The sequence below is a fragment of the Poecilia mexicana genome, unplaced genomic scaffold, assembly GCF_051168715.1.
Source record: "Poecilia mexicana isolate PSO_F unplaced genomic scaffold, ASM5116871v1 scaffold_19, whole genome shotgun sequence".
NCBI classification, from domain to species: domain Eukaryota; kingdom Metazoa; phylum Chordata; class Actinopteri; order Cyprinodontiformes; family Poeciliidae; genus Poecilia; species Poecilia mexicana.
The window spans coordinates 11,349,576-11,375,252 of NW_028263388.1; the positions used below are offsets into that span (position 1 = coordinate 11,349,576).

General features: G+C 41.3%; 2 protein-coding genes across 3 annotated transcripts; one reads left to right on the forward strand and one right to left on the reverse strand.

Moving 5' to 3' along the window:
* Window positions 1–195: 195 nt before the first annotated feature.
* Window positions 196–5,150, forward strand: LOC106915336 (uncharacterized). Its single transcript, XM_014982874.2, has 2 exons — window positions 196–465; window positions 2,513–5,150. Exons 1-2 carry the CDS (start codon window positions 351–353, stop codon window positions 4,000–4,002), a joined length of 1,605 nt encoding a protein of 534 aa, XP_014838360.1. The 5' UTR covers window positions 196–350; the 3' UTR covers window positions 4,003–5,150.
* A 3,893-nt stretch (window positions 5,151–9,043) lies between these two features.
* st6galnac (ST6 (alpha-N-acetyl-neuraminyl-2,3-beta-galactosyl-1,3)-N-acetylgalactosaminide alpha-2,6-sialyltransferase) lies at window positions 9,044–25,490 on the reverse strand. Of its 2 annotated transcripts, none has more exons than XM_014982900.2 (10): window positions 25,398–25,490; window positions 24,272–24,631; window positions 18,400–18,667; window positions 16,648–16,813; window positions 15,450–15,624; window positions 15,047–15,185; window positions 14,864–14,967; window positions 13,093–13,176; window positions 12,767–12,866; window positions 9,044–11,865 (listed from the first exon to the last, which is right to left on the reverse strand). In XM_014982900.2, exons 2-10 carry the CDS (start codon window positions 24,406–24,408, stop codon window positions 11,680–11,682), a joined length of 1,359 nt encoding a protein of 452 aa, XP_014838386.2. In that variant the 5' UTR covers window positions 24,409–24,631; window positions 25,398–25,490; the 3' UTR covers window positions 9,044–11,679. The 2 variants fall into 2 exon arrangements, with proteins under 2 accessions (XP_014838386.2, XP_014838384.2); XM_014982898.2 differs by lacking the exon at window positions 25,398–25,490 and adding an exon at window positions 24,736–24,949.
* Window positions 25,491–25,677: the final 187 nt, after the last annotated feature.

The window sequence follows — 25,677 nt, forward strand, 5'->3', positions numbered from 1 at the left end:
ATACAATTTAATTTAATTCCATTGTTTCGTATTCTCATCGTTTTTCGCATTTTCTGGCCTTATTTGCAAGTACCTGAATACGGATTGATGCGATGCAACCACCCCTTGACAGTTGTGGAAAATGGTTCTTGGGACAGGGTGTCCGTGGAGATGCCCGTTTAAAACTCTGTCATTACGTCAGCAATCGTTCCGAAACAGACAGTCGGGTTTTTTAAGATCTGGTTGCAGTTTTTTCGTGCGCATCCGCCTCTTGAAACACTCCAGCGGAACCTCGCATGGAGCCTAACAGAAATGCTCCCGGCTGCGGTGTGAGCTGATCGGCCTGGTTCATTTTAGAGACGGCTGCAACCATGAAGGAAGTGGATTATGTCCGTCAGAGCAGTGCTGAAAGTCTGGCTGCAGAGGACAAAGTCCAGATGAAGCAGCTCGGCGTCCATCAGGATGTTGGTAGAAACCAAACAACTGGTAAGAAAAAACTCATTTATCGCTGTTAGCTAGCTGTAGCTCTGTGGCTGAGGAAAACGGGACTTCCTTTGTTTATGTTGATTTAAATCGGGTTATTTACCTCATTGACATTATAGTCATCGTTTAGTCTCGTTAAAAATGAGCCAAACTGCACGTAGCAGAAACAAAACACAGGAAACAGAACCGGAAGTCAGAAATACTTAAATCCTATTTCCTTTGGTCAACATTCAACATTAATACCCCACCCAGATTAGATTTGTAATCTCCGTGTTTAATTCTAAACAATCCGGTTTTCAAATGAATAGGTGAGCAGTGATTCATTCAGTCTCCCCAACAAGCAGAGTAACTAACAAGTCACACCTGAAATAGGTAACATTTTCAAATGTTTTTAATGTGAGCGATAATTAAAATGGCTCAATATCAAGATCATGTGTCTATGTTTGAAATTAAAGTGTTAAAATAAATTATAACTTTTAAAAAGAAAAATCTGTGAGGAAGTTTCTGCCTTTTCACTGGTCATAATGTATTTTACCTGTCATACTGTTTTTTTATGATGTGAACAAATGTTATTAAATAAAGATGAATATTGTGTAATAGGTCATATTTATTGTATTTATCATGATTATAAACATTGCAATTCTGAAATTAAAATAGAAATTGCTTGAAAAATGTTATAATTTTTATTATGCGAGCACATGTTGCAAATGTGCCCACATAAACATATATTTTTCTACAGCTGAAACTAAGCGTTTACATTTATTGTAAACGAAAAGAAAATGTTCTCTGTCACATTAAATCAAACTTTTCTTGTTTCATATAGCTTAGGATTAATGAAATGTAGTTTCAAGAACCGTTTTTATTTAATAATTTCACTGCAGTAGCTAGCTAACGTTCGGATACTTTCAGCTCACAAAAAGATTTGAACAAGACTTTTTACAAGCTAAGAACTTATATATTTAATAGATGTCTTCAACAGTACGATTCAAACCTAAACCTTCAGTATTTTCTTTTAATTCTGTTTGCATTCAGCAAGAGAAAATTCTGCTTGTAAGATTCTGTAAATGTGCAGGATTGTTTTCCTCACTTGCATAAGTGAAAAAAGAAAACATCTATTAAAACATTAAGCTGTTTTGGCTTTTCAGATTTATCTCTCAACTCTTCATGTCCTCCATGTTTTCCTCTCCATTAAAAGCAGACCGGGCCCAAAGCGTTGGTGTTTCCTGTGTGTGCTTTCTGCCGTCTCGCAGCCTCCAGCCGGTTGCAGCAGATGGCCCGTTCACGCTGAGCCTGGCTCTACTGGAGGTTTCTTGCTGCTAACAGGGAGTGATTCCTTTTCACTGCTGCTACATGCTTGCTCAGGATGAGAGAATGCTGCAGAGCTGATGCAATCAGCTTGTTAAGGCAACTCTCTAAAAAATAAAAAGTTATCCGTTGTGCAAAATCCAAATACATTGCATAAAATCATTGACTTAGCAATAATCCCTCATTGTGTGGCAACATTAAGGAAGAACTTCGTAACAGGAAAGAAACATCAGCAGAGTCGGTTTCAGTATGAAGACGGCATCTGCAGCATATGACTGGGGCTTGTGAGACTAATCAGGTCATAGACTTATGACAAAATGTTTTATCCATTCACTCTGTACACCAGAACTGACATGATGAAACAAAAAAAGGGCGTCTACGTTAGGAGCCTTATGGTTCCTGCTGGCTCATTACAAATAGTGGTTGTTGTAGGTTAAAGATCACTGAAGTTGGTTGTCTGATGAGGAAAACGACACTAAAATCTTGCAGGAATACGTCATGGGAATGTTGCTGCTATGTCATTTCTGTTTTGTTTTTGTATCGTCTTATGTTTTATGTTCACATAAGAAGAAAAAGGGGACAAATTTGTATTGTTGACGTTTCAATTTTCATGTCTGATGCCTCAATAAAACTGTTTGACAATAAAATCTAGCAGGAATATTACACAAAATCAAGCAGCTATAACAAACTGTACTTTTCTAAGGGCAATTGATTTATCCACAAACTTAATTTCTGCTTTCTGCAGATGATCCGCAGCTGTTGGTGATTAAAGAAGAGCGTCCCTTTGAGTGGAGCTCCAGTGAGGACGAGCAGGACCCAGAGCTGCTCCACATAAAGGAGGAAAATGAGGAATCCTGGACCAATCAGGAGGGAGAGCAGCTTTATGGAGAGGAGGATCTGGCCAGTTTCCCGTTGAATGTTATTGTGAAGAGTGAAGAAGAAGAAGAGGAGGAGGAATATCAGTCTTCACAACTGTATCTCAGGGAAACTGAGCATAACAGAGAGTCAAAACCTTTGAGTTCCGTTCAGTTTATAAAAACAGAACCCGATGATGGGCCAGAATTGACGATAAACCCGGGAGTAAGCAACTACTTTAAGATAAAAACAGCTGGAAAAGCTTCAGACTCTTCAGAGACTGAAGTCAGTGATGAGGACAATCACTGGCAGGAACCGCTACCAGATTTTGGAACAGAAATTAAGCACAAAGAGAGCAGAACACCCGATTCGGGCGACACAGCCAAGGCCCTGTACAGCTGCTTCGAGTGTGACAAACAATATTTCTACAAGCAGTCCCTCCATAGACACATGAAGTGTCATTCCTTCAGCTCGGCTAACACAAACCACTGCAGTGGGCAGGAAAATGCAGATTCAGACCCAGCAGTCAGGAAGAAAGAGAGAGTGTTCATTTGTGACGTCTGTGGGCATGAATTTAACCAGAGGACTAATCTTACCACGCACAAGAGAGTCCACACAGGGGAGAAACCATTCAGGTGTGATGTTTGTGGAAAAAGATTTAACCAGCGCGGGAATCTGCGCAACCACAAGCGAATCCACACCGGAGAGAGGCCGTTCATATGCGACTTCTGCGGCGAGAGGTTCAGGAATCAGGGGATTCTGCAGGCGCACATGAGGGTCCACACTGGGGAGAAACCTTTCGTTTGCGGTGTCTGTGGCAGGAAATTTTCCCGCAAGACGCATTTCGAGACTCACATGAGAGTCCACACAGGAGAGAGGCCGTTCGGCTGTGAAATCTGCGGCAAAGATTTTCGTCACAAGATGCATTACCAGGAGCACATCCGGGTCCACACCGGAGAGCTGCCGTTCCCATGTGAGGTTTGCGGGAAAAAATTTCGACTTCAGTGCAACTTAAAGAGACACCTGCGAGTTCACACAGGAGAGAAGCCCTTCAGCTGCGACGAGTGCGGGAAAACATTCAGCTGCAAGTCGCATCTTAAGCGGCACACCAAGGTCCACACAGGAGTGCGGCCCTTCTCCTGCGAGATTTGCGGGGACACGTTTGCCGAGCCGGGAGCCGTGAAGAGCCACATCCTGGTCCACACGGGAGAGAAGCCGTTCGAGTGCGACGTTTGCGGGAAAACGTTTAGACAAAAGAGCACACTCACAAGACACAAAGTTGTTCACACAGGAGAGAAACCGCACTCCTGCACTCTGTGTGGCGCCAGATTCACACAGCAGTGTAATTTAAAGACACACATGAGGCTCCACACAAGATAGAGCTAATTCTTTTCTTGAGGAATGTGTTTATACTGTATGAGGGTCACGTCCTGACCAGAGCCGTATGTTTACATTGCTAATAATAAGTATTACAATGTTTTGATTCATTTCAGTGTTTCCATTCATCTGGAAACTTTCCTGCCCTACATCGTCTCCACCAAATCTCACAGCTGCTCACTAAATCCACTGATCCATTCAACCCAATTAGCATTTTCCTGCCTCCTCCTTTAGTCCTTTAGTCTTAGTACAAGTTGAGACCAAAGGGAAGAAATCAAAAGTTAGCGAGGAAAACCTTTGAACAGGAGCAACATTTGCATTGAAATAAGTGACAAATTTTGTATTCAAGACTTCGTAATCTGGTTCATTTAACATATTAACAGAAATTACCTTATGAGGAATGGTCATTGTGAAAAACATTTACTGTAGATAAAATAAATAAAAATCTGCTGACGTAGTACTGTAAAGAACCTGACTTAATTACCGATGTGTTTACTGCTCTGCGGTGAAGAACATAAAATGCTGTTATTGGTCTTCAGCTGGTAGCTTTTAAATAAAACGAAATGTAATTGCATTAAAATCCCCATGGGCGGGGTTTTGCTTAACAGGAGGGTTAGTTACACTTCAACGAAAACTCCTCAGAGAAATGTCTGTAAATTAAATTGTTGCCGTCTTTCCCCTCTGACAAACATAAAAAGAACCTTCTGCAGCAGAAATTATTTTCCTGCAATAAAAAAAAGGATGTTGATTCTAACATCATGTATTTTTGTTTAAAAGTGTTACAAAATGTAATAATAGTTTATTCACAGATGCATCTCACTGCATTACAGAAGGAACAAAGCTTAAAGCGGGTCACTGAATACGTGGCTACGTTTCAGAGAATAAAGCTGTAATTAGCCTTCATGTGAGAGAATATCCATCTGTTGGCCTGTATTAGAAATAAGGTCAACATGTTTATCTTTTTATTAGTTCTACCTTAAATCATTGGTATATTCCTGTGTGCCTGTATAACAGTTTGGTATGCGTTTGTGATTTTTGTTTTCTGAAAGGTTTAACAGAAATGTTTGTCACTGGTAAAAAAAAAAGAAAAAAAAAAGGTGTCATTTTTTGTTGCTTTTAATAAAGGTGTAAAAATACTGAAATGACTAAAATTGCTTCTGTTTTCTTTTTTTTTTTTCAGCCAGTAGCTCAACGTGTTGGAGTAATAATCCTATTTTCAGTCAATCTTTGGCGTTTTTCAGATTCAGAAAAAAAAAAAATGGAGCAAACTGCATCTATGATAGGTTAACCCTAAAAAACACATTTAAAGAGCAAAGGTCAGAGTTGAAACATGTAAGGAAAACTAAGTGGAAGGAGAAGCAAACTGAAGACATTCAGATAAATTACTAAAAGAAAAAAACGGATTAAAGGGAAGTTAGACCAACAGGAAATGAGTGAAGATTACAACTTTTGGACAGTAATGACTGTAAAGATTATTCAGATTCCTCCCCTAGACGTCTCTCAGCCATAAATAACAATCAACCTTCGTTTCCATGCAGATGAAGAAAGCAGTTCAATAAAACACAGCAGGCGGAACTAGCGGAGCAAAGCCTCACTGTTGGCAGGATTAAAAAATAAATATTTACTTCAACCTTCACACATTCCTTAAACCGTCTCTAGTTGTGATTAATAAACAATGTGTATGTAAAACTGCTGCAGATTTCCATGAATATGCCCCGATGCTTTCTGCATCGGGGCAGGATTTGTGCAGCAGGCGGTGATTGTTGTGGTGCATTCAGCAGCAGAGGATCCTTGTGAAGCTTCACCATCTGTGCAGGCAGAGAACCGACTGCTACGGCGTCTCTGCAGGTTTCAGCCCGTCAAAGTCAGGCTGCTGGCAGGAACTGTAGCTACAAAGTTATGAAACGTCATTCCGAGTTCCTGCTGAATGAGCTCTGAGGGAAGTTCACCGGCAGATAGACCCATCCCCCAACGTTCACTCCACCACAGCAGACATGTGAGACAGAGCAGGGGAACTGATGTCTCACAAGACAAAGTGGAGGCAGAGCAAGTCATGAATGTCATGATGAAACATCTGGAAGGTCATTTCAACAGTTTTGCTCAGCAGGATTTTCCCTTTTCCCAGGATGAGACCTGCAGTGGAAACAGAGTCAGGAAGGAAAGCCATCTGCCTCCACCGACAGGGAGGGAGAGAAACAAAAAGACAGGGCAACTTTAAAAGGGTCCTAGCTGTTGAACAAGCTGTTTTTATTTTCTTATCTAATCTGTGAACATGATGGTGTAAAGGTTCATAAAGGGCGTTGCATAAAATCAGCTTTTTTGAGCTTTAAATCATGTTATTCCCTCATCAAAAAAACACACCAGGAGTATTGCTTTCATTCGTTCATGCATGTTTGAGAAATCCATTCACCTTCCTCACTCAGCTCCTTCAGACTAGTGGCAGCAGCAATTACCAAGCAGACCAAGTCTGTTGAGCTCATTATGCAATAAACATCACAGAACAACCTTCTAAGAACAGTAGAAAATGGCATAATGAGGAGCATTTTTGCTTTTGTAAAGTGTTTTAAAGAAATTAAATTAGCTTTTATTAAATTCACCCAATTTGTTTTTTATGTAAGTTTCTATGATGGAGTATTAGGCCACGCTAAGAAAACAAAACTTGTTTTATTTGTTTTCTTTTCATGAAGTGCTGAAGGCTGAGTGTCGGAAAAAGCAGGAGCTTCTTAAAGAGACAGAGGCCCAATTTCAAAGCATTAAATTGTGGCGTAAAATTTATTTTTACAAATAAGGCAGCAGTTACTTCATTGTGCTATAAAATGGCACTATGTGCCTGTAAAATACATAAAACTGCCCTGTTAATACATCAACATTTCAGCACTTTTACTAGGAAATTTATATTTATCTTAATCTAAACTCCCAATGCAGCTTTTCATAGCAAATCTGACCTCCTTGCACTAAGACAAGCATAGATCATTCATGTCCTGTAAAATAATCGTTATAAAGCTGAACCCATCACATGGAGTCCAGCACGCTCCCAATTACAAATCAGACAAATTCACTAGCTCATGGGTGAAAGCATGTCTGAAGAAATCAGGAAATTGCTGTAAGCCTTTAGCTTTGCAGCATCCTTCCCTAATAAGGATGTGGCGACAGTGAAGAGGAACAGCCCCTTTAACAGCAAGAAACCAACAGAGGAGCAGGAACCAGGCATGAGCAGCCGTCTATAGGGCTGGGTGAGAACAGGAAGCAGAGTCAGAGAAACAGGAACACCGTCCATGAATAGTTTTTATGGTGCAAAATATATAAAAAAGCAAAGTTAATGGCAGCAGTGCTCCTTAATGGCTCCATGCATGTTGCTGGGTGAATGTGCCTCTTGTGTGAAGCACTTTGAGGGGTCAGTGCGATTTGAACAGCTCAACATGAATCCAGACCATTTACAACTAAACAGAGGAGCAGCAAACAAGGAAGGATTTGTGTGCAGCAAAAAAAGCAAACAAAAGATATTCATCTTTTGATATATATACATATATTTATAGATAGATATTGATATATAGATGTAGATATGTAGACATGTACATAGATATCCATCTATAGACATGTATATATAGATATACAGATATCTCTCTATAAATATACATGTCTATATATGTATATGTATATATATAGATATATCTACATCTATAGATTGATCTGTCTGTATATATATGTAAACTGGATGAAGATCTCAGTGGAAATGTAGAACATAAATGTTCAGAGATCTGAAGATCATTAAAGTTTGACAGCATCAGTCTGAGGTCAACACCTGCATTCAGTTTCTCATCAGGGTTGATTATTGTCTGCATTAATTGATTGTTTGATATTTTTCTATATATAAACTAAAAAGTGTTGAGATTATAAACTGGTGATGTAATAATAAATTGAACTGAATTAAATGAATATGGAAGCCGAAGCAGTAAGTCGTTACCGCCACTGGGAAGCAGCAGACAGGAGCGTTTCCTGCAGGGTTGATGAAAGCGCTTAGTTTTGAATCATAAAGCTAAAACACTGTCATTTTTACTTCCACAACAAAAATGCAGTAATCTGAAAATATATTAAAAAAAACATGCAGTTCAACTTACATTCCCCCCGGAGCAATAAATCTAAGATGTTTAACCGATTTAACCAATTTTTCCACACTGACAGCAAATAATTTACCTCATTTAAACAGTTTTCCTCTCATTTCTTGGGTTCCCGTTTACTCCCCAACATTCATCGTGCGGTCCAAGACTAAGACCACAGATCTCATTTTTGTGCTGGAAAGATTGAGAGGATGATTATATTCCAGTTTATGGGACGGGTGGTGCCTGAAATACTCATGACTAATGAATATTACAGTAAACAGAAACCCGTTGATCATCCTTGGATAATGCCAGTGTCACTTTTCAAAAAGCTTACTGGTGTAAAAACTTCAGATGGCCATGGCTTTCTGTAATTGCAACCTCAAGCTGGCAGACATGTTGGCAGTGCTGTAAAGTCTGACTCATGACCTCAAACGCACCCGACCACATGGCACCACACACATCTGGCTTCATGTTCCCCTCCCTGCTGCGCAGCAGTGAGCGGCAGCGGTTCACCACCAGGTAATCTCAGTTCAAGGCCCTGCAGATCAACACCTTAAAGGGTTTTTAAAGCTGTAAATTAAGGATTTAAAGAGTTATGTTAAAAAACAGAGGTGGGATAAACACCCAGCTGAACACATTCTTCAAGCGCTGAGATCATCTTTTACTTTGAAAGATGAGCTCAGAGGGATGATCAATAAACTCTTTAGCCCAGATTACATTAAGTTCACATCTAGTTTCATTTTCTTGTTCATAACAGCTTGCAGGTATAAATAACAGCCAGAAAATAGGAAGCAAAACTGCATCAGCTGACTGACTTATTTTCATTCAATATTTTCCAGAAAATCGTCTCCATGTTCTGTTGGGGGGGGGGGGGGGTTAAGAAACACCACGCAGGTTGGGAGTGTGAAAGGTTACAGAAAAACACAAAAAACATCCATTAAAGCTGGTTTTACATTTGTACAGTTTTATTGGGTCAAAAATAAACAGAAATTGCACTGTAAAAGTCCCTTTGCGTGGCTACAGTCTAGAAAAATAGACAGGTTTAGAGAATGAAACCCCGTTACTTGAATGTAGCTTATAATACAAAAAGCTCCCTGATTTGCCCTTCCTTTTTCCTCCGCTTGGAAAAAACCCCCAAAAACCCAAAAACCCACAGTGTCTCAAGACTGTAGGAAAAATGCAACTTTCAGTTTGTCATACAGGATGATGTAACACAGAGGACAGTTTGTCAAGAGGGGAGTGTGAACAAACCAATCCTGTTACCTGCCACCTTCCCAAAAAAAATAAAATAAAATACAAGTCTTAAACAGCTCCCCGTTTCCTGTCTCTGCAGAAACACCTACACCCAAGAAAAATTCAACAAAATCCCATTTTTCATTAAAGGCACAAATGGCCACAAAGTGTTTAAAATAAAAGTGGCAACTTTTTTTTAAAAAAAAAAAAAACAACAAACAAAAAAACCCACTACAATTAAAGTTAAATATATAAATCCTTTCATATTTACACAATAATCAGAATAAGCTTTAAAGTCACAGTTGGAGGCAATCCACAGTAAAAGGAGTGACAGAGAGAGAGTCAGAATAAACTTTGGCCGCAGGTGAGAGCCATTAAAGTCAAACAGAGCTGGATCCTTAACAGCATCTCACATTAAACTTTATGGCAGAGACACATTTTGTGACGTTCTAAAGTCCTTCAGGCAACACCTTTGCTGAGATTTATGGCTCTAAAAAACGAAACGGCGGGATAGATCTTTGGTGAAAGTTTACAGTCCTTGTCGCTGTAGAGAGAGAGAAAAAAAAGATACTGTACCCTAGGTTCTAGAAAACAACAACAAAACTGTCATCAAGGAACTGCATCTACTCCTCAGCACATTACAGTTTTATTTCAGGGAGATTTACTCATCACTTCGGGAAGTACAACCAATTTCATACACTTTAACCAGAAACGGAGTTTAGACATCCTGGAAACAAATCTTGGGTTTTCTTAGAGATCCTTTATGCACGCCGCTTTTTAATGGTGCGTTTATCAGCAGGACGGTCGCCAAAACAATTATGATTGCATATTTCGACACATCTAGACACCAGTTTTATTCATGCATTTATCTTTAGCCCTTTGTACCATGACCTCATGTAGAAAATGATTCCAGACCGTTTAGTGTGGCTCGGTGGCTGTTGACAAAACCTGAAGCTGAACAGCTTAATGCGGTATTAAAACGGATCAATCTGAGCTACTTGCAAACGTTAGCATGCTAGCACGTCTTTCCATTTCCGTGTTGACGGTCAGAGCTCAGAAGATTCAAACTTCAGAATGATACGTTAAATTTCATACTATAACTTTTATCCACAAATAAATCATTTAGAGGCACCTGTTAACCCAGATGTTAGCTATGCTAGTTTTTCTCCAACCCTGGTCAGAAAAGGCAGACCGTCCTCACGTTTTAGACATTATTCTGCTTCAGGATTTGAATGGAAGACTGATCGCTGAACATCTGATTCAAAAGTATTAAACATCTAAAACATGCAGGGCAGTGTGCCTTGAGGACCAGGAATGGAAATGCTAACCGAAGCCATTGTTAGCAATAAAACGCAACAACATCTCAGGCTGTCTTTATGCTCAAACACTATAATTAGAGACACCACACGGTGATGTGACTTACAATTTTGGGCTGGAAACTCAAGATTATCGTTTTTACAATTAGGGATATTTGTATACCAAGAACTGCCTGGTTCCCTAGCAACAACAACAAAGGATGTTGATGCTGTAAACAGAGAAGACGACTTAAAGTTGGTCATTTTCAGCATCAGTGAGGCATTTAAATGGCGCGAGAGAAATCACACATTTTAAAGATAATTTTCAACAACATGTCAAGACTTGGCTGCAGTTCATTCAGGATGCAGGAGAGAGAAAACCCTTAGGAGGGTAACAAGAAGGCTGAACAAAGTACAGCAGTTAGTTAACATGATTTTGTATTTGTAAAATGTAAACACCAAGTCAGTTCATCTCCATTTGGAAACCAGGGAAACCAAGCGCTCTCACACACACAAAAACCGACATCAACTTTGCTCCCGTTGGAAACGACTGAAAGTTGGCAGGAAGACTAAAGCTGAACCGCTTTACAAGGTCCAAGCTTCTCAAAAACCAGAGATGGCAATCTGTGGAGTCAGAATATCCAAACTATGAACGTATTTTCACCTAGAAATTTTTTGTTTGCGACGGCATGTAATACGAACCGATGCATTTATTACTAGAACGGTCAATAATTTATGCACAAAGCTACTCCAGTGGATTTTCTTTAAGGCTCAGAAATCCTTAATTTTGGTCTTGTTTGTATAAGAACACTGTCACCGTCTTCTTAAATTACAGTTCAACTTAATTGTGATAACTGAGGGGAAAAGAGAAACATTTCTTTGGGGAGCCACAGACGCTCAACTCGTGCATCCCAAGATAAATAAATCCTTCTAGAGAAATAGTTTAATTCAATCTTCATCTTTCCCAGGAACAACCCAAACAGTTGTTTGAACAAACATTTACAGTTCTTCACCGACAGGAAAACTCGCGTCACGTTGCAGGAAGGGCGGCATCAGTTGAGGTTCGTTTCATTGCGCATGAAAAGCGTGATGAGTCCGGCCTTGTGCAGGCTCTGCCACACTCTCATCTCCATACGCATGTCGTGGTTGGCGAAGAAGCCCACCTTGTGATAGGATTTGTCGTAGTAGTGGTCCGAGTATTTGCTGTAGTCTGGCGTCATGAAGCCGTAGGCGCTCACCTACAAAACAAACAAAAGGTTTGACCGTTTGTTTTATGCAGAAGCATAAAACAAACAGACTCATTTTCTATCTTCATCTCTGTTTCCTCCTGTTGACGGGTCGAGAAACGGGTTCTACAAAAAAGGGGATCTGAAGGTTGTGGCAGTTCTGACAACCAAAGAAAAACAAGAAAAAAAGTAAAAATGAAATGGGAAATATTTCTGCAGGTTGAGCTGAGGAGAATCACAATCCTGTCTTTGTGCAAGCGCAGCCAGGCGCTGTACAACATTTTTCTATTTTAGATCAGAATGGCCCAAAAATCATCTCCCTTTGCTAAATGCAAGAGTAAAGACAGTTTTGTCTCTTTATTTTATATTCATAAGACCTTTACTTAATATTTGGCAGAACTGTCCTTTTAACTGGTTTTAAGTTTCCTTCCAACAAACGTCTCACAGGACTTACTGGAATTCTGGCCCATTCCTCCCATCAGAACCGGCGTAACTGGGTCAGTGTGTAAGCTTCCCATCCCACACACACAAACTCTTCCAGCTCTACTCAGACATTTTGTAAGGACCGAGATCACAGCTTTGCAACAGCCACACCAAAACAATGACTTAAGACAAACTTTGTGTGATTACGTGGGCCAGAAATGTACGACGCATTTCTAACCAAGCTTTTATTTCATAGCTGATGTCCTGTACATACATTTCATATAATAAACAAAATGTAAAGTTCTATACAATAAAATAAAAGTCTGTTTTCTTTATGTTGTGCTGCTGCTCCATTTGATGCCTTACCCTGATTTTTAGTTTCCTCTGCAGTTTCTCCATCAGGTTAAACCTACTTCGTATACTTCTACAGGCAGGTTTCCATCACGGTTAAAGTGTGGTAGATAATACATAAAAAAAACACGACTCCTACCTGGTCGCAGGTGTGCAGCGCAGCCAGCAGCATTGCAGCTCCAGTCGACGGACGGTAGATGCTCCTATATCGACCGTTCAGGATGTTCGACCGAAGGAATCTGAAACCAGAAATCAGAAATCTGTCGAGAGTTGCACAAACAACGTCTAAAACCGCCGTTTTAAAAACTTAATTAGCATAACTACATCTTTAGGGATTACAGACGTTCTCATGCTTCGGGCAGCTTTACGTAAACCAGCAGGAAAATCTATTCAGAAGCTCGTCCAGGTCTCATCACGTTCTAAATCCCATCTCTGCTGCCGTTTTCATTCAGATCACCGGCTCACCTGTTTCTGAGGTAACGGATGAAATCTGGGTGGTACATCTTCAGCTTTGCTGCCGAGACATCCTTTCCAAAGTATCTCGTTGGGCTGCGCAAAGTAAACAATAGAAATTAACGGTGTAGAAAAATGTATTTTGGTTTTGCAGTAATCGTCACATCTTCAGGTGAAACATGGATTCTAATAAAACTGGTTAAACATGTCCTTAGCTCGCATCTTTGTTATGATTCGCACTGTCACATTTCCTCATGTAATTTTGTCTTCAAGTTTTAACCCGTAAACCTTTCTTCACACGCACACATGCAGCAGTGCCTAGTTGGAAGAATTTAAAGCCTCTAAAATGTAAAACAACTGGTCTAAAAGCTCACCAATGTAAAAAAAAAAACAAAACAAAGGCAAACAGTTTAAAAAACAGAGGAATCTCTGCTGGGGTATTAAATTACAATAATAGAAAATGTAGAGTGAATTAATTTCACATCCATTCAGCAACATGATTAGTTGCCGACAAGCACCTTCTGTCAAAACTATAAGAGCTACTTTACAGAAGGTTTAATAATTTAGGGATATTGTAAAAGTACTGGAGAATCTCAACAGATTCAAGTCCTGAATGTCGACAATCAGCACTGAAACAGAAACCAAGAACAGATTCAGCTGTGAACAATGACTGCGTTCGCCCAGCATCGCCGTGTCGAGGAGCAGCGTTCAACTCGACCAGATGAGAAAACAAAATAAACGCGAGAACGATGTGATCCAGAGGCAACGGGAATCATTTTGGACTCTGGGAAAACTGAAGTGTAAAAATACGACACAATTGTCATTACGTGGATTTAAGTGAACAGCATCTTTCAAATCTAATCATTTTATCTATGGGCACAGGGAAGTCGATGTCCAAACGTCAGGAAACCCATCAGTGCCGAGCGGCTTTCAGAACAAACTGCATGATTGATTTTATGAAGTAAAGCTGCGAACTACATCCGGGATGACATGGCAGCTCTGCAAAAAAACACAAAAAAACAAAAACAAACCGGTTTCAGTTTCAGGTTTTCTAGGCTCTCAACTACGCGACTCACTTCAGCTGCAGACTGGTTCACAGCAGGTTGAATTTAAATAGGGAGAAGCACCTTTACAGAGTGGAGCTTTAACCCAGGTTAAGGTCCTTTAAAGTGAAACGTGAGACGATCTGTCCCAAACCGAAGCTTTAGGCAAAACACTCGAACCAAGCAAATGAGCTGCAAGGAGTGATGTGTAAATATTTGAGACGGATGAAGTCGTACCGAAAGGATACGTGGCTTTTTCCACGTAGGCTGTGGCAAATGACTAATGATGAAACGGTGGAAGTGGTTGAGCGTTTTAATAAGCCAGAGGTCAGATCTAAATTATTTAGAACAAAATAAAGATCTGATCAATTTTATATTTAAAAACACGTCAAACTAAAAGAGGAAACGTCTTAAAACGCATTAAAAATTCAGACTCACGTCAAGTTCAAATCAAATTTTAAAAAGGATTTATTCTTAAAATTTAATGAGAATTTGAATATCAAAACATTATTATTTTTTTAATCACAGAATTGTAAAAATTCATATACATGACATTAGGTGAAGTTGCATTTTGTGACTAAAAATGTGGCCTGCCTGCCTTAAATAAAAACATTACGGAGATCCAACCTGCCAACGGGTTTGAATGCAACAAGATAAATTAACGGCTCATATTTCATCACAACTTTAGATCAATGATGCAGCTCAACCTCGACATAAACTCATCTGTGACCGTCACTCACTCTTTGTTTCGCTCGGGTCCCCTCAGCACCAGCGTGTGCGTGGACGCCGCCTTCATCAGCAGGTAATCCCGGTCGTGATCGGGCAGGAAAACGTACCGCGTCTCCTGTGGCGGAGCAGCGCAGCGTTAAAGGAGAGGACGCGTCATTCAGAGAGGAGGAGAGACCCTGTGGTCGCGTCCTCACCGCGGACACGGGCGGTCCGTTGTACCCGACGCCGCCGTAGCTCCTCATGGAGTTCATCAGCGTGTTGGTGGAGAAGGTGTAGTGGGTGGTCCGGGAGCCCACGTCTTCCTCGAAGCCTTTGATGACCGCCCCGTTGGTCCTGCGGAGCCACAGGGTCCACAAATGAGCACAAACACGGAAGGAAAACCCCAAACATCTCAAAACAACTCAAAACAACATTTATGATCATTTTATTTTGATGGGGGTATGTGGTATGTTGCCATGGCAGCCAAACCCATCTGCAGCATGTTTTTTTTTTTTTTTAGATTGTTTCAACTTATAAAACAAAAATCAACTTGCTTGACGAGTTTCTTTACAGTAGAGTTTTGTTAAGATGTCAGCGCTCTGCTGTCCAGCTCAGTACCTGAAGACGTAATGATGGCCGTCGATCTCCTTCCCTTTTTTCGAGCCCTTCAGGATCCCTCCGTTTCCCACCACGGCACAGCGGCTGCACGCCGATTTATTCTTGCGACTGTCCCAGTCATCCAACATCCTCCAGTTAGCGGAGGAGTTTAGCACAGTCAGAGTATCCATCAGAGCTGCAGAGAGAAGCACAGTTGATCAGAAATAATAATAATAAAATGTTTCCTAAACTGTACATATCACAGCCCATCTTTACACATTAACAGAATATGAGGATGATGATGAGAGACTCCTGCTTCCTCAAACTGTCCGAAAACAAACCACTAACCACTAAGTTAGGTTCACTGCACAATAATTACACAGATCTGATCTACAGATTTATTATACTTCACTTTATCTGATAAAAAAAAAGAAGAAGAAGTTAATATTCATGCATAATTAACAGTAATTTTGACTGGAGTGACATTTGGTTTCTGATGCTGTAAAATGTTTTCATTAAAATGACCAAAAATGAACCTGAACTGAATGGAAGATTAAAATATTCAGGTTACGGCCACAAACGGCACATGTCCTCCTCAGTTTGTGTCAAGATTAAGAGTAAACCTGCTATTTATTAATTATTGATTCATTTTCTTTCCAAGGCGAATCTAAAAAAAAAAAAAAAAAAAAAAAAAGACATTTTCCAGGAACCCATAACAGCTAAACTAAAACAGAGTCGGACGTTAATCAAGAAAAGAAAGTCGTTTGGAAGAAGAAACTCTCTCCCATCAACAGTTGTTAAGCTCCAAATCCTCTGGAGAAACAAAGGAATCTCATCCTACATCCTCTGGTCCCTTGAGCCTGACCCACAAGTCTGTGCCTGCCCTTAATTTTAAAGCAGACGATCGTTCAGCTCATTGCTCAGAGGACAGCAAAGTTGAACGTGAACCTCATGCCCTGTGAAGGTGGGTAGATTCCTTTCAGAGGTGGCGAAGGATCACAGGAACAGTTTTTCGGAAATATGAAACCAGTTTTTTTTTCACTGCTGTGACAAAGCAAGAATTTATCTTGCAGCATCAAACAGTGTTTTATTTACTGCAATTCTTGTCCTGCCTGTAAAACAGCAGCCTCTTTGTGAACCAGGACAGTGAAAACTCCCCAAATAATAAAATGCAGAAAAACGATGAAAAACAAAAACATTTAGAGAAAGTGGATCTCACTGTCGTAGTCGATGCCTCCCCAGCCGTGCGTCCCTGGGTACCGTTTCAGACGCTGGTGCTGCTCCTGAGTCACATGTCGGGCCCACTGCAGGACGGGAATGTGCTCCAGGAACAGCTGCCCAAACTCGGACTCCTTTATCCGACTTCGGATGCCATCTGGGCAGTTCTGTGAGGAGCGGATAACACAGCGGTAGAGTCATGACAACAAAAACAGAGACGAAAAAGGAAAACGCTACAGTCCCCGTCTGTCACGGTCCGTCAGCAGGTCAGATATCCTCCTGAGGCTCACGGTTCGGCAGACTGTTTTCCGTTAGTCATACAGACCCGACATGAACTCAGGCAGGAGAGAGGAAAAGGTGGCAGACGTCTACTGGTTAGACTGGAGCCTCTGAACCAGTCGACACTGCTCTTACTACAGTCTGCAGACAGAGCGATGCTCAAACCTTTCACCAACTTATTTAAAAAGATGGAGAAGAAAACCGTTTTTGTAAAAGTGGCTCCGACTAGACTTGACTGAATAAAAAGTGTGTTAAATCTGTGATATTTATAAAAATGGCTGCTGGAAGAAATTTTTGCCGTCCTGGTTTCTCAATCGATGAAAAGGAGAATTAAAAATAAAACAAAAAAAACAGGAACTACTGTAAATGAATGGAAGCTGCTCTTTAGAGAATTCAGTTCATTTTTTAGTACATTGTTATAGACCAGATTATGTGTGTGTGTGTATCAGGATGTCAGTTTTAACAGGACTGTGCACAAATCTTGCAAAACCAGTCAAATCAGTTTTAATGAGTCATAAGAGAGAACACAACATGTAACAAGGTGTGGAAATGGCAACGCACACACACACACACACACACACACACACGACTAAACTAAAACGTTTAACAGGAACACAGATCTGCACAACGGCGGCAGCCGCCCAGCGACAACACAGAGCCGGACCCAAGCCAGAACATTAATGATGCTTTCCACTGATAAGCCTGATCATGTGACATCTACAAACTTTAAATCTAAACTCCTGTTTCTCCAGTTTAAACATTAATCACTTCTCCAGGTTAAATCAGGTTATAGGGAACATTAATCATTTCTCCAGGTAAATCTCACCTCTCAGCCACCACACATCTTACATTTATGAAACGGTTCAAACAAAGTTCTGTTTATAGTTGACTCGCCGTCATCAACAATACTCGAGAGCTCCAGGGTAAACGGTAATCCAATGACTGATGTAGATAAAGTGAAGAGAGGAGGTTTGTGAAACCAAATGGGAAAATAAAAAAAAAAAGTCGCCACTCCTCTTAAAATGGGGCAGAAAGGCAATTTAAAAACAGAGCAGACAGCTATTCACAAGATTAAAAAGTTGATAATTAGTGAGCTGCTGCAGGTCAGGAAAACGTCAACTGAAAACCTGTTTACACCGTCTGACAGGAACAGCCGGAGTAATTCTAGAAACGTTTAAAGCAACTCGAGTCTTTCAGGGCAGGTTTGCGCTCTGCACCCTGTAGACGCGTTTCTGCTTCAAATGGTTGAATCGCCTCAACGTCTAGCGCTACAGAGATCTGCTAATGAGCATTTGATGCAGGTTCGATGAACCTATAAACGTCTAAAAGACACAGGAGACACCAGCCTTGGAGGCCTGACTTTAGTTTTGGACCAAAGCAGATACTGTCCAATACAAGACAAACAGAGATGATCAATTCCATTGACACCAAATCTTTGGGTCAAATAATCCCGTTAAATCCAGAGCTGACTCACCGTTTGTGGAGGGATGTTCTCACTCATGTAAAAGTCTCCGATGTAAGGGGGTTCTGTTGGGCCCGGCGGTCTGGCGGGCTTGGCCAGAGGGGCCCTCGTGGTTCTTTTGGCTTTGTCTACGCCGTCAGACCCGGACAGCGAGTCGTTCTTGATTTGGTCTTGTGCTGGTTTTGCAGTCTGTTTGGCTCCCGCGAGGTCAAGAAGGGTGGTGGTGGCCAGGTCGTCCTGGACGAAGTCGCTCCATCTGAGCAGAGCGTCCTTAGAGTTGCTGTGGAGGATCAAACCACACACAGTGATCTCAGTCTCTGTTTGCTATTGAAGGAACCGTTCAGCCATTACACTTCCTGAAAGGACACGACTCTCAGCCAACTCATGTAGAGCCTGTTGGAAAATACTACTCTGCACATCCTCATTAGTATTCAAGGTTGTGCTGGAACACAAGCCAAGAACAGACCTCTGTGTTACGAACCAGTGCAGGTCAAGCAAATCAGCACCAATTAAAGTCAGAATTCACCTTGCGCAAATGAGATGAGGGGAAACGATCTGCTTTGGCTCAACTGTAGAAACGGTAGAGAAACTACAATATGATCCAGAAGCACTACAGACGTCATGTCTCATTTCATTTGACATAAAATGCATTTAGTAAGGATTTTATGTGACGGGAACTAGCGCATGATTGTGCAACTGGAAGAGAACGCGTTATTGCCTAATTTTTGGAAAATAGAAATCTTACCCGTTAGCCTGAAAAACACTAAATATTTCAAACATGATCCAAGGAAAACAAATTAATCTCATTTCAGGTTTGACAAGTGCAATTTCATTTTAGGCCATTCATTAATTACAAAGCATTGACGTCAACAACCTCAATTAAAAAAAGTTGCACAAAAATGATAACTGAATGGTTTCACTTGTTTCACAGCGGCGGCTTGGCTCCATTTTACTTCTGTCTGGCTTCAGGGAAACTATGTGCTCTAACCTGTAATTTGATAAGCAAATATTCCAGAACTGGCAGGCTGCTGATATGTTTTGCCACTTTAAGTAGCAATCATGGCCTCCATCTTACAGACACTTCATGATGCCACTTCACTGACATTACTGGGCCTGTTTTAGTGACGGATGGCAAAGACGGTCCAGGCGAGTGCAATAAGGATGAAGTGAATAAATGGCAGTGGTATTCACCAGCAGCAGTATTTATTTATCAAATTAAAGACTTCTGCATTTTTTCCTCAGACTAACGAGCGCACACTTTTACAACCTGCACCAAGGATCCAGTCTCGGTTCAAACCACCTCCAGTCGAACAACTCCAGGGAATTTATGACGACTGACGTCAAGTAATAAAACCAACTAAAAAAACTGAAGAGAAGAGCACAAATGCTAAAAGTAAATGAATTAATGTGTAACCGAGTGGCAGGGAAGAGCATTCTCGGTAAAACCTGTGAAATGTGACCTGCTGAGAGGCCAGAGTCAGCTGACGATCGGGTCGTAAAGTCAACCGTCGCACTCCCTGGAGGAGCAACGTGTGCAGCAGAACAGAGGAGCTGCTGAGTCCAAGGCGACGGACGCAACACGGCGTCAGACTGAACATTCACCAAAACCGTCTCGTTCTGCTGGCAGGGTGAAAAACGGCAAAGAGCTAAACTAAATAAATTCATTTTAAAAATAAATAAATACAAACAAACCCTGGCGTTGGTAAAGGTCCCGTTGTTCGGTAAAGATACCTTAAAGCAACCAACCTTTACACATTGTAATCTGATGACTTGGTTGCATTAAATAAAAAAAAAAGTATAGATTTTCCTGGTGAAATAAAGGTTAAATGAAATAAAAATATGAATAAATGTACGATATTCCTATAGATATGCTGGATTTGGCAAACAAAAAGACAAAAACAAAAACTATGAGCTTGGGTAAACCCATATTAAGTGCCAGTGTCTTTTAAAGTGTTTACAAAATTCTGTCATAAAACATTAACCAAAATGGGAAGTTCCTTAAATGAGGTTCAGTGAGCCCTGATTAGTCAGCGTCATCTCTAATGGCAACAGCCAATGGTTCTCACACACACACACACACACACACACACACACACACACACACACACACACACACACACACACTAGCTGATGTGTGCTAAAGGACCGTTTGTTATACTGCAAAAAGCAAACAGTCTGAACTCGGCTTTTTGATTCACAGCTTCATATTCGGGCCAGGAACCCGTCACTCCTACTCAGAAAACCTTAAAGAACATTTTATCACTTCAAGAACCCAACCAGTGTAAAACCCACATGCCCAGTTTAAATTCGCTTAATGGGGGGGGAGCAAATTTTGAAAACACTTTTTGATAAGGGTTTCTGCTAGGATGAGGCGTTTTTTCGGCAGTATATTTTACAGAACTGCAATTGAAACTTTTCTCATCACGAGTCACGTGGCTGACAGATCTGCACTAATTCAGTAGCTGAATTATGAATAGAATCTCATGTAACTACAGCCGTTGTTGCCATGGTTTTAAGTGACTTATCGCATGAGAAAGCTTAGTCACACGTGAGTTTAACTTCATTCCTTACTCGATGGAAACATTGCCATTGCAAAATTGTGTTTTTTGTTGGACATTAGCAGAACATAGACAAAGGTGTGCTCACATTTGGAATGGAAATGCAGGTCGTGAGGCGGTGAGACGAAGACAATTTAAAGTGGATTGTGTTTACTATGACAAGCTGGTGCTTCATTTAAGCTGCAGCGGCGACAGAGAGCAAGACTGAAAGTGCCAACCCTCATCACGGCTCACTGCCCTGCATGCCGTCTCCTTGGTTTCGTGTGATTTCAGCGGAACAGGTGTTTGCTGAACTGCAATCTGCCGAATCAGGCGTGGTAAAGCAGGGAAACGTCTAAAGCGTGCAGGGCGGTGCGCCTTGAGGACCAGGGTTGGGAAACACAGGTCTCAAGGTCCAACAGCAAAGCTTCTGCACTTTCAACCTCTGGAGGAGGAAACGTGATCAGTCTCCTAGATCAACATTTTCTTACAAGTACACCCCTGACTGTTATTTCAACAACGTTAACCATTAGATGGTTAAGCCAGGAACTAATCAAACACGGCGCATTTTCTCTGCTCCCAATTACAACAACTGCTGACTGCTCTCAGCAGGAAAGGCAGATTTAAATATCATTTAAAGATTTAAAAATCATTTAAATCTGCCTTAAAATAGGTTCAAAGGTCTGAACCAGACATGCGTCTCATTGTCATGTTTGTTTCTTTCTTTTTCACTGCTTTTCATTGCAAAATATGCAAAGCTGTTATAGCGCTCAGAAAAAAAAAAAAAGAAAAAAAAAATCAAAATTGGCAAAAATCTGAGATCAGTCAAAACTGTTATTGATTCATCCGTCAGATGAGAACAGCTTTAGAAACCTAGCACACTTCTTGGGCTCATTCCCCTTTAGTTTCTTAAAAAAAAAACACAACAACTTAGAAACGAGTCTCCGCTCCAGTTTCTCTCAGCTGACCTTAATGCATCTGTCGGGGACCTGCTGGCTTTTAGAGCTGGAGCTCTGCCCGTCGGAACAAAGCTTACGTTTCACGTTCGTTCGTTCGTTCGTGTGAGAGAGAGAGAGAGTGAGAGGCCACCTCCAGTCAAATAACTCCAGGGGATTTTTTTCATTAGGGCAGCAGAGTGCTGTGTGGTTCCTTTGTTGGAGCCACAATGATCCACTGGGAGCCGAGGAGGAGGAGGAAGAGGGGAGGGGGATAGGATCTGGTTATACAGTAGAAACTCTTCATCACATGTGATCTCACAGTTTAACCCTTCAACTCTGACATGGTTCTAAACTAAAAAATAACTAGATTTGATTAATTCTAGTAATCCAGCTCGTCTTTGGAAATTTCAGGGGCGTTGGCGGGTTTCCTTTGGTCAAGTGTTTTTGAGACATTATACTCATTAAGATTTAGGATAAGATGTCAAAAAGATTCATGCAAGTCCAACATCCAGGGCTTATTCAGGCTCAGTTTCTCTCTCAGTCCTTTACAACCATTTCAGGGAAGGAATGATTCAAAAAGAAAAAGGCTGACGAGGGAAAAAGAATAAGCATACTTGAGGAAAGGAGGAAGGAGAAGACTGACAGCAGTAAGGACATACGAGGCGGGACAAGAAAGAACAGGGTAACAGGGAAAAAAAAAAGATGTAAACAAGAAAAAGAAAGAAAGGAAGTGAGACGGTAAGAAGGATGGAAAAAAAGGAAGGAAAGAGCACAGGGAATACAAGACATCGAACAACAAAGGACGGAGAAGGAAGGAGAGCAGGGACCAAATGAAAAGCAGAATGAACAAAAAACAAGGAAGAAAGTACAGAAAGAAGAGAGGTAAACCACAAGGAGGGAAAGACAAGACATGGACTACAGTCTGGGAATTACAGATGTTTCCCATGGTTTCTTTTTCACCTGACCAGACCAGAAAATGACTAAAAATCAGCTACAGATTTCTGTGCTGAAAACCAGATGCATCTGCTGGAGTTTATGCAGCGCGTTTGAATAAAGTTACCGTTTTCACCAGTTCAGTCTGTTTCCTCAGCTGTGGTTACCCACAAATGACAACTGAAAAACCTTCTCAGTCAGCCAACTGCTCTAGGAAGTAGCAGTTCATCCATTATGCGAGTTGTTCATTTAAGAAGAGTCATATAAACCAGACCGGTTTTCAGACATTACTTGCCCTCAAGCAATGCAGTTCCAGCCACTGAACTGGAATCCAGTCTAGAAAACTGGAATCAGCGAGAAAGAAAACCTGTTGTGCTTTTCAGGACTGGCATTGAGGAAATGGCTAAAAAAATATATACAAAAGGATCAAAGGCTTGTGACTCATCTAATATCTGTGATCAAGGCCAGCCGACTTCTGACATTTCTTGAAAGCAGCAAGAGGCAGCAATTAGATATCAGAATATTTAAATAAATAATAGTAATAAAATCAGTTCAAAGGTCTGAACCAGACAAACGTCTTATGGTCACGTTTGCTCCCTTCATTTCCATCAAACCAACGTGACGGCATTTACCGACAGCCGATAAGATTTAACAAAAACCAGGTGGATTTATTTGAGTTGTTCTGTTTTGACCTCAGGAGGATGACAACACACACACATCTAAACTGAGGGGACAAATCAAACTGGGCCTGTGCCAGGGAAACAACCGTTTCAAATGAACGGCCCAGTTAGGTGCACGAGTGAGGGAGTACGTTTATATTTGAGCCCATATGAATAATGTTGAGTCTGTATGGATTACAGAACACCCACAGTAAAAGTTAACTCGTACTCCTTAAGCTTGTTTTTAAATTAAAGTTGAATAATTCCTTGTTGGGGGGGGAAAAAATGGAATAAAGGAATCTTTAAAAGACCCAAAATAAATGATAATAATGCCAGTTATGAGCATCTGTGAACTTATGATCTGAAATTTAGGAGATGATGATGAAAAGAAAGCTGCGCACTGCAAAAACAAAATTTTACCAAGTAGTTTTGGTCTAGTTTCTAGTGTGAATGTTCTAGTAGTTGAAAAACTGTCATAAAAACACAGAAGTTCCTCAATATTGATGTAAAATTACAAGTGAAATAATGTGTCAGTGGAACATGACATTTTAACTTGTATGGAGAACAATGTCCACTGGCAGATTATTTCACTGATAAATTTTACTTTTTCCATGAATATTAAGAAATTGACTTAAAAGGAGTTCCTTTATTGTGCCGAAAAAGTTACTTAGAAGTTAGTTTTGTCTTATTTCGAGACATCTGCAGTAGAAACTCGACCAAAATTCTTTGTAAATGTGTGTTTCTTTGGCAGTACAGAATGAAGTTCTGAAAAATATTTTGGGAAAAAAAAAAAAAAGCTTCAAAGAAACTCCCTCACCTGACCGGCCAGGTCTTCAGATTGAGCAGGTACGACGACGACGACGGACGCCACTGCGTGTTCAAGCACAGCATGTATATGACCAGGAGGCAGACGACGCTCCCCACCACCCACAGCAGCTGCCTCTTCAGGGCCATCCCTCCCGCTCAGGACGCAGGCTTCTTCAGGCAACAGGCTGCGCTCGCTGGCCGGGCGCTGCGCTTCGCCTGCAGGGGCATGAGGAGGCGGAGGGCGACGCAGCAGAGTTCAGGAGGGACTCCCGGTTCAGGCCAGCAGGTGTGAGGCGAGGTTTAAATGATCCCACAAAAAAAAAACAAAAAAAGAAAAAAAAAAAAACAATCCCGACTTCGCTCAACGCAGCTACACAGAGAGGAGATAAAACACGGAGAGTTAAAACGAGGGCAGACACTTCAGAGGGGAAACTTTATATCTCTCAGCCACATCTAATCCCTTTTTAATGAAACCGTTTTGCTCATGTACACAAAAGCAGAGCGGGCGAAGTCGTCTTATTCTTTCGTTTGTCTCCCGTCTGCTGCTGTCGCTCTTCTGACAAACACAGAAAAGGATCCTGTGTGACCCCCCCGAGGGGCTGGACTCAAACCGAGCGTCCTGACGTCAGCCGCAGCTCCCCGGCGACAGCAGGAAACCAGAAACGTTATCTTCAGACCACACTCATGCACCTGCTGCTGTTAGGCAGGTCTGGAGGTTTCTGACTGAAGTTGTCAGGAGTCAGAGGAGAGCCAGAGAGATCTACTAGAAAGATCCCACATGATCCCCCCACCGACAGCAGGATGAAGCTGCTTCTGGGACTGAGGAGGAGGGAGGGAGAAGGAGGAATGGAGTTGGTGATAAACTCCCTGATAACAGTCCGAGCAGCTGGCTCAGAACAAGGAGAGGGAGAAAAAAAAAAGACTGGAGGTCCGGCGACTTAAAGGAAAACGCTCAAGAGACAAAAAGAAAGTTCAGCAGCATCGATTAGGAGCAGAACAGAAGAGTCAAAACGAGAAAAAACTGCGACCTCAGCCTGAGTTATGTGGAACACGAGGCTCTGTTGCCTCGCTCCGGAAACAAAGGAACCTTTTCACATCGAAACACAGGAAGAAGAAGAAAACAAACATCCTCTCACCAGCAGCAGCAGATCGCCTTTCTCTGACAGCGGAGACGTCTTCCTCTAACGGAGAGCTGAGAGCCTCACAGCCTCAGCTCTGGATGGGAGGGCCTTTTGTGAAATGAGTAACAGCTGCTGGCAATTGGACAAACATGAGAGGAGGAGGGGCCGGGGAGCCCACTGCAGCTATAAAGTTAGTTAGACATGAACAGGCAGCTCTGAGGGACTGAATCACAGAGATAATGAGACACAGACACATTCTGGAGGGATCCAAAGTTCTCCATCATGTCAGTTCAGC

What these genes read in the sequence shown, in the direction of transcription:
- LOC106915336 (XM_014982874.2), top strand. Translation starts at nt 351, where the DNA reads ATGAAGGAAGTGGATTATGTCCGTCAGAGCAGTGCTGAAAGTCTGGCT. An exon ending in TGGTAGAAACCAAACAACTG is followed by an intron (nt 466 to 2,512) that starts GTAAGAAAAAAC and finishes TGCTTTCTGCAG; the next exon opens with ATGATCCGCAGCTGTTGGTG.
- st6galnac (XM_014982900.2), bottom strand. Translation starts at nt 24,408, where the DNA reads ATGGCCCTGAAGAGGCAGCTGCTGTGGGTGGTGGGGAGCGTCGTCTGC. An exon ending in CTGAAGACCTGGCCGGTCAG is followed by an intron (nt 18,668 to 24,271) that starts GTGAGGGAGTTT and finishes GATCCTCCACAG; the next exon opens with CAACTCTAAGGACGCTCTGC. An exon ending in ATCCGTTACCTCAGAAACAG is followed by an intron (nt 12,867 to 13,092) that starts GTGAGCCGGTGA and finishes TTCTGGTTTCAG; the next exon opens with ATTCCTTCGGTCGAACATCC.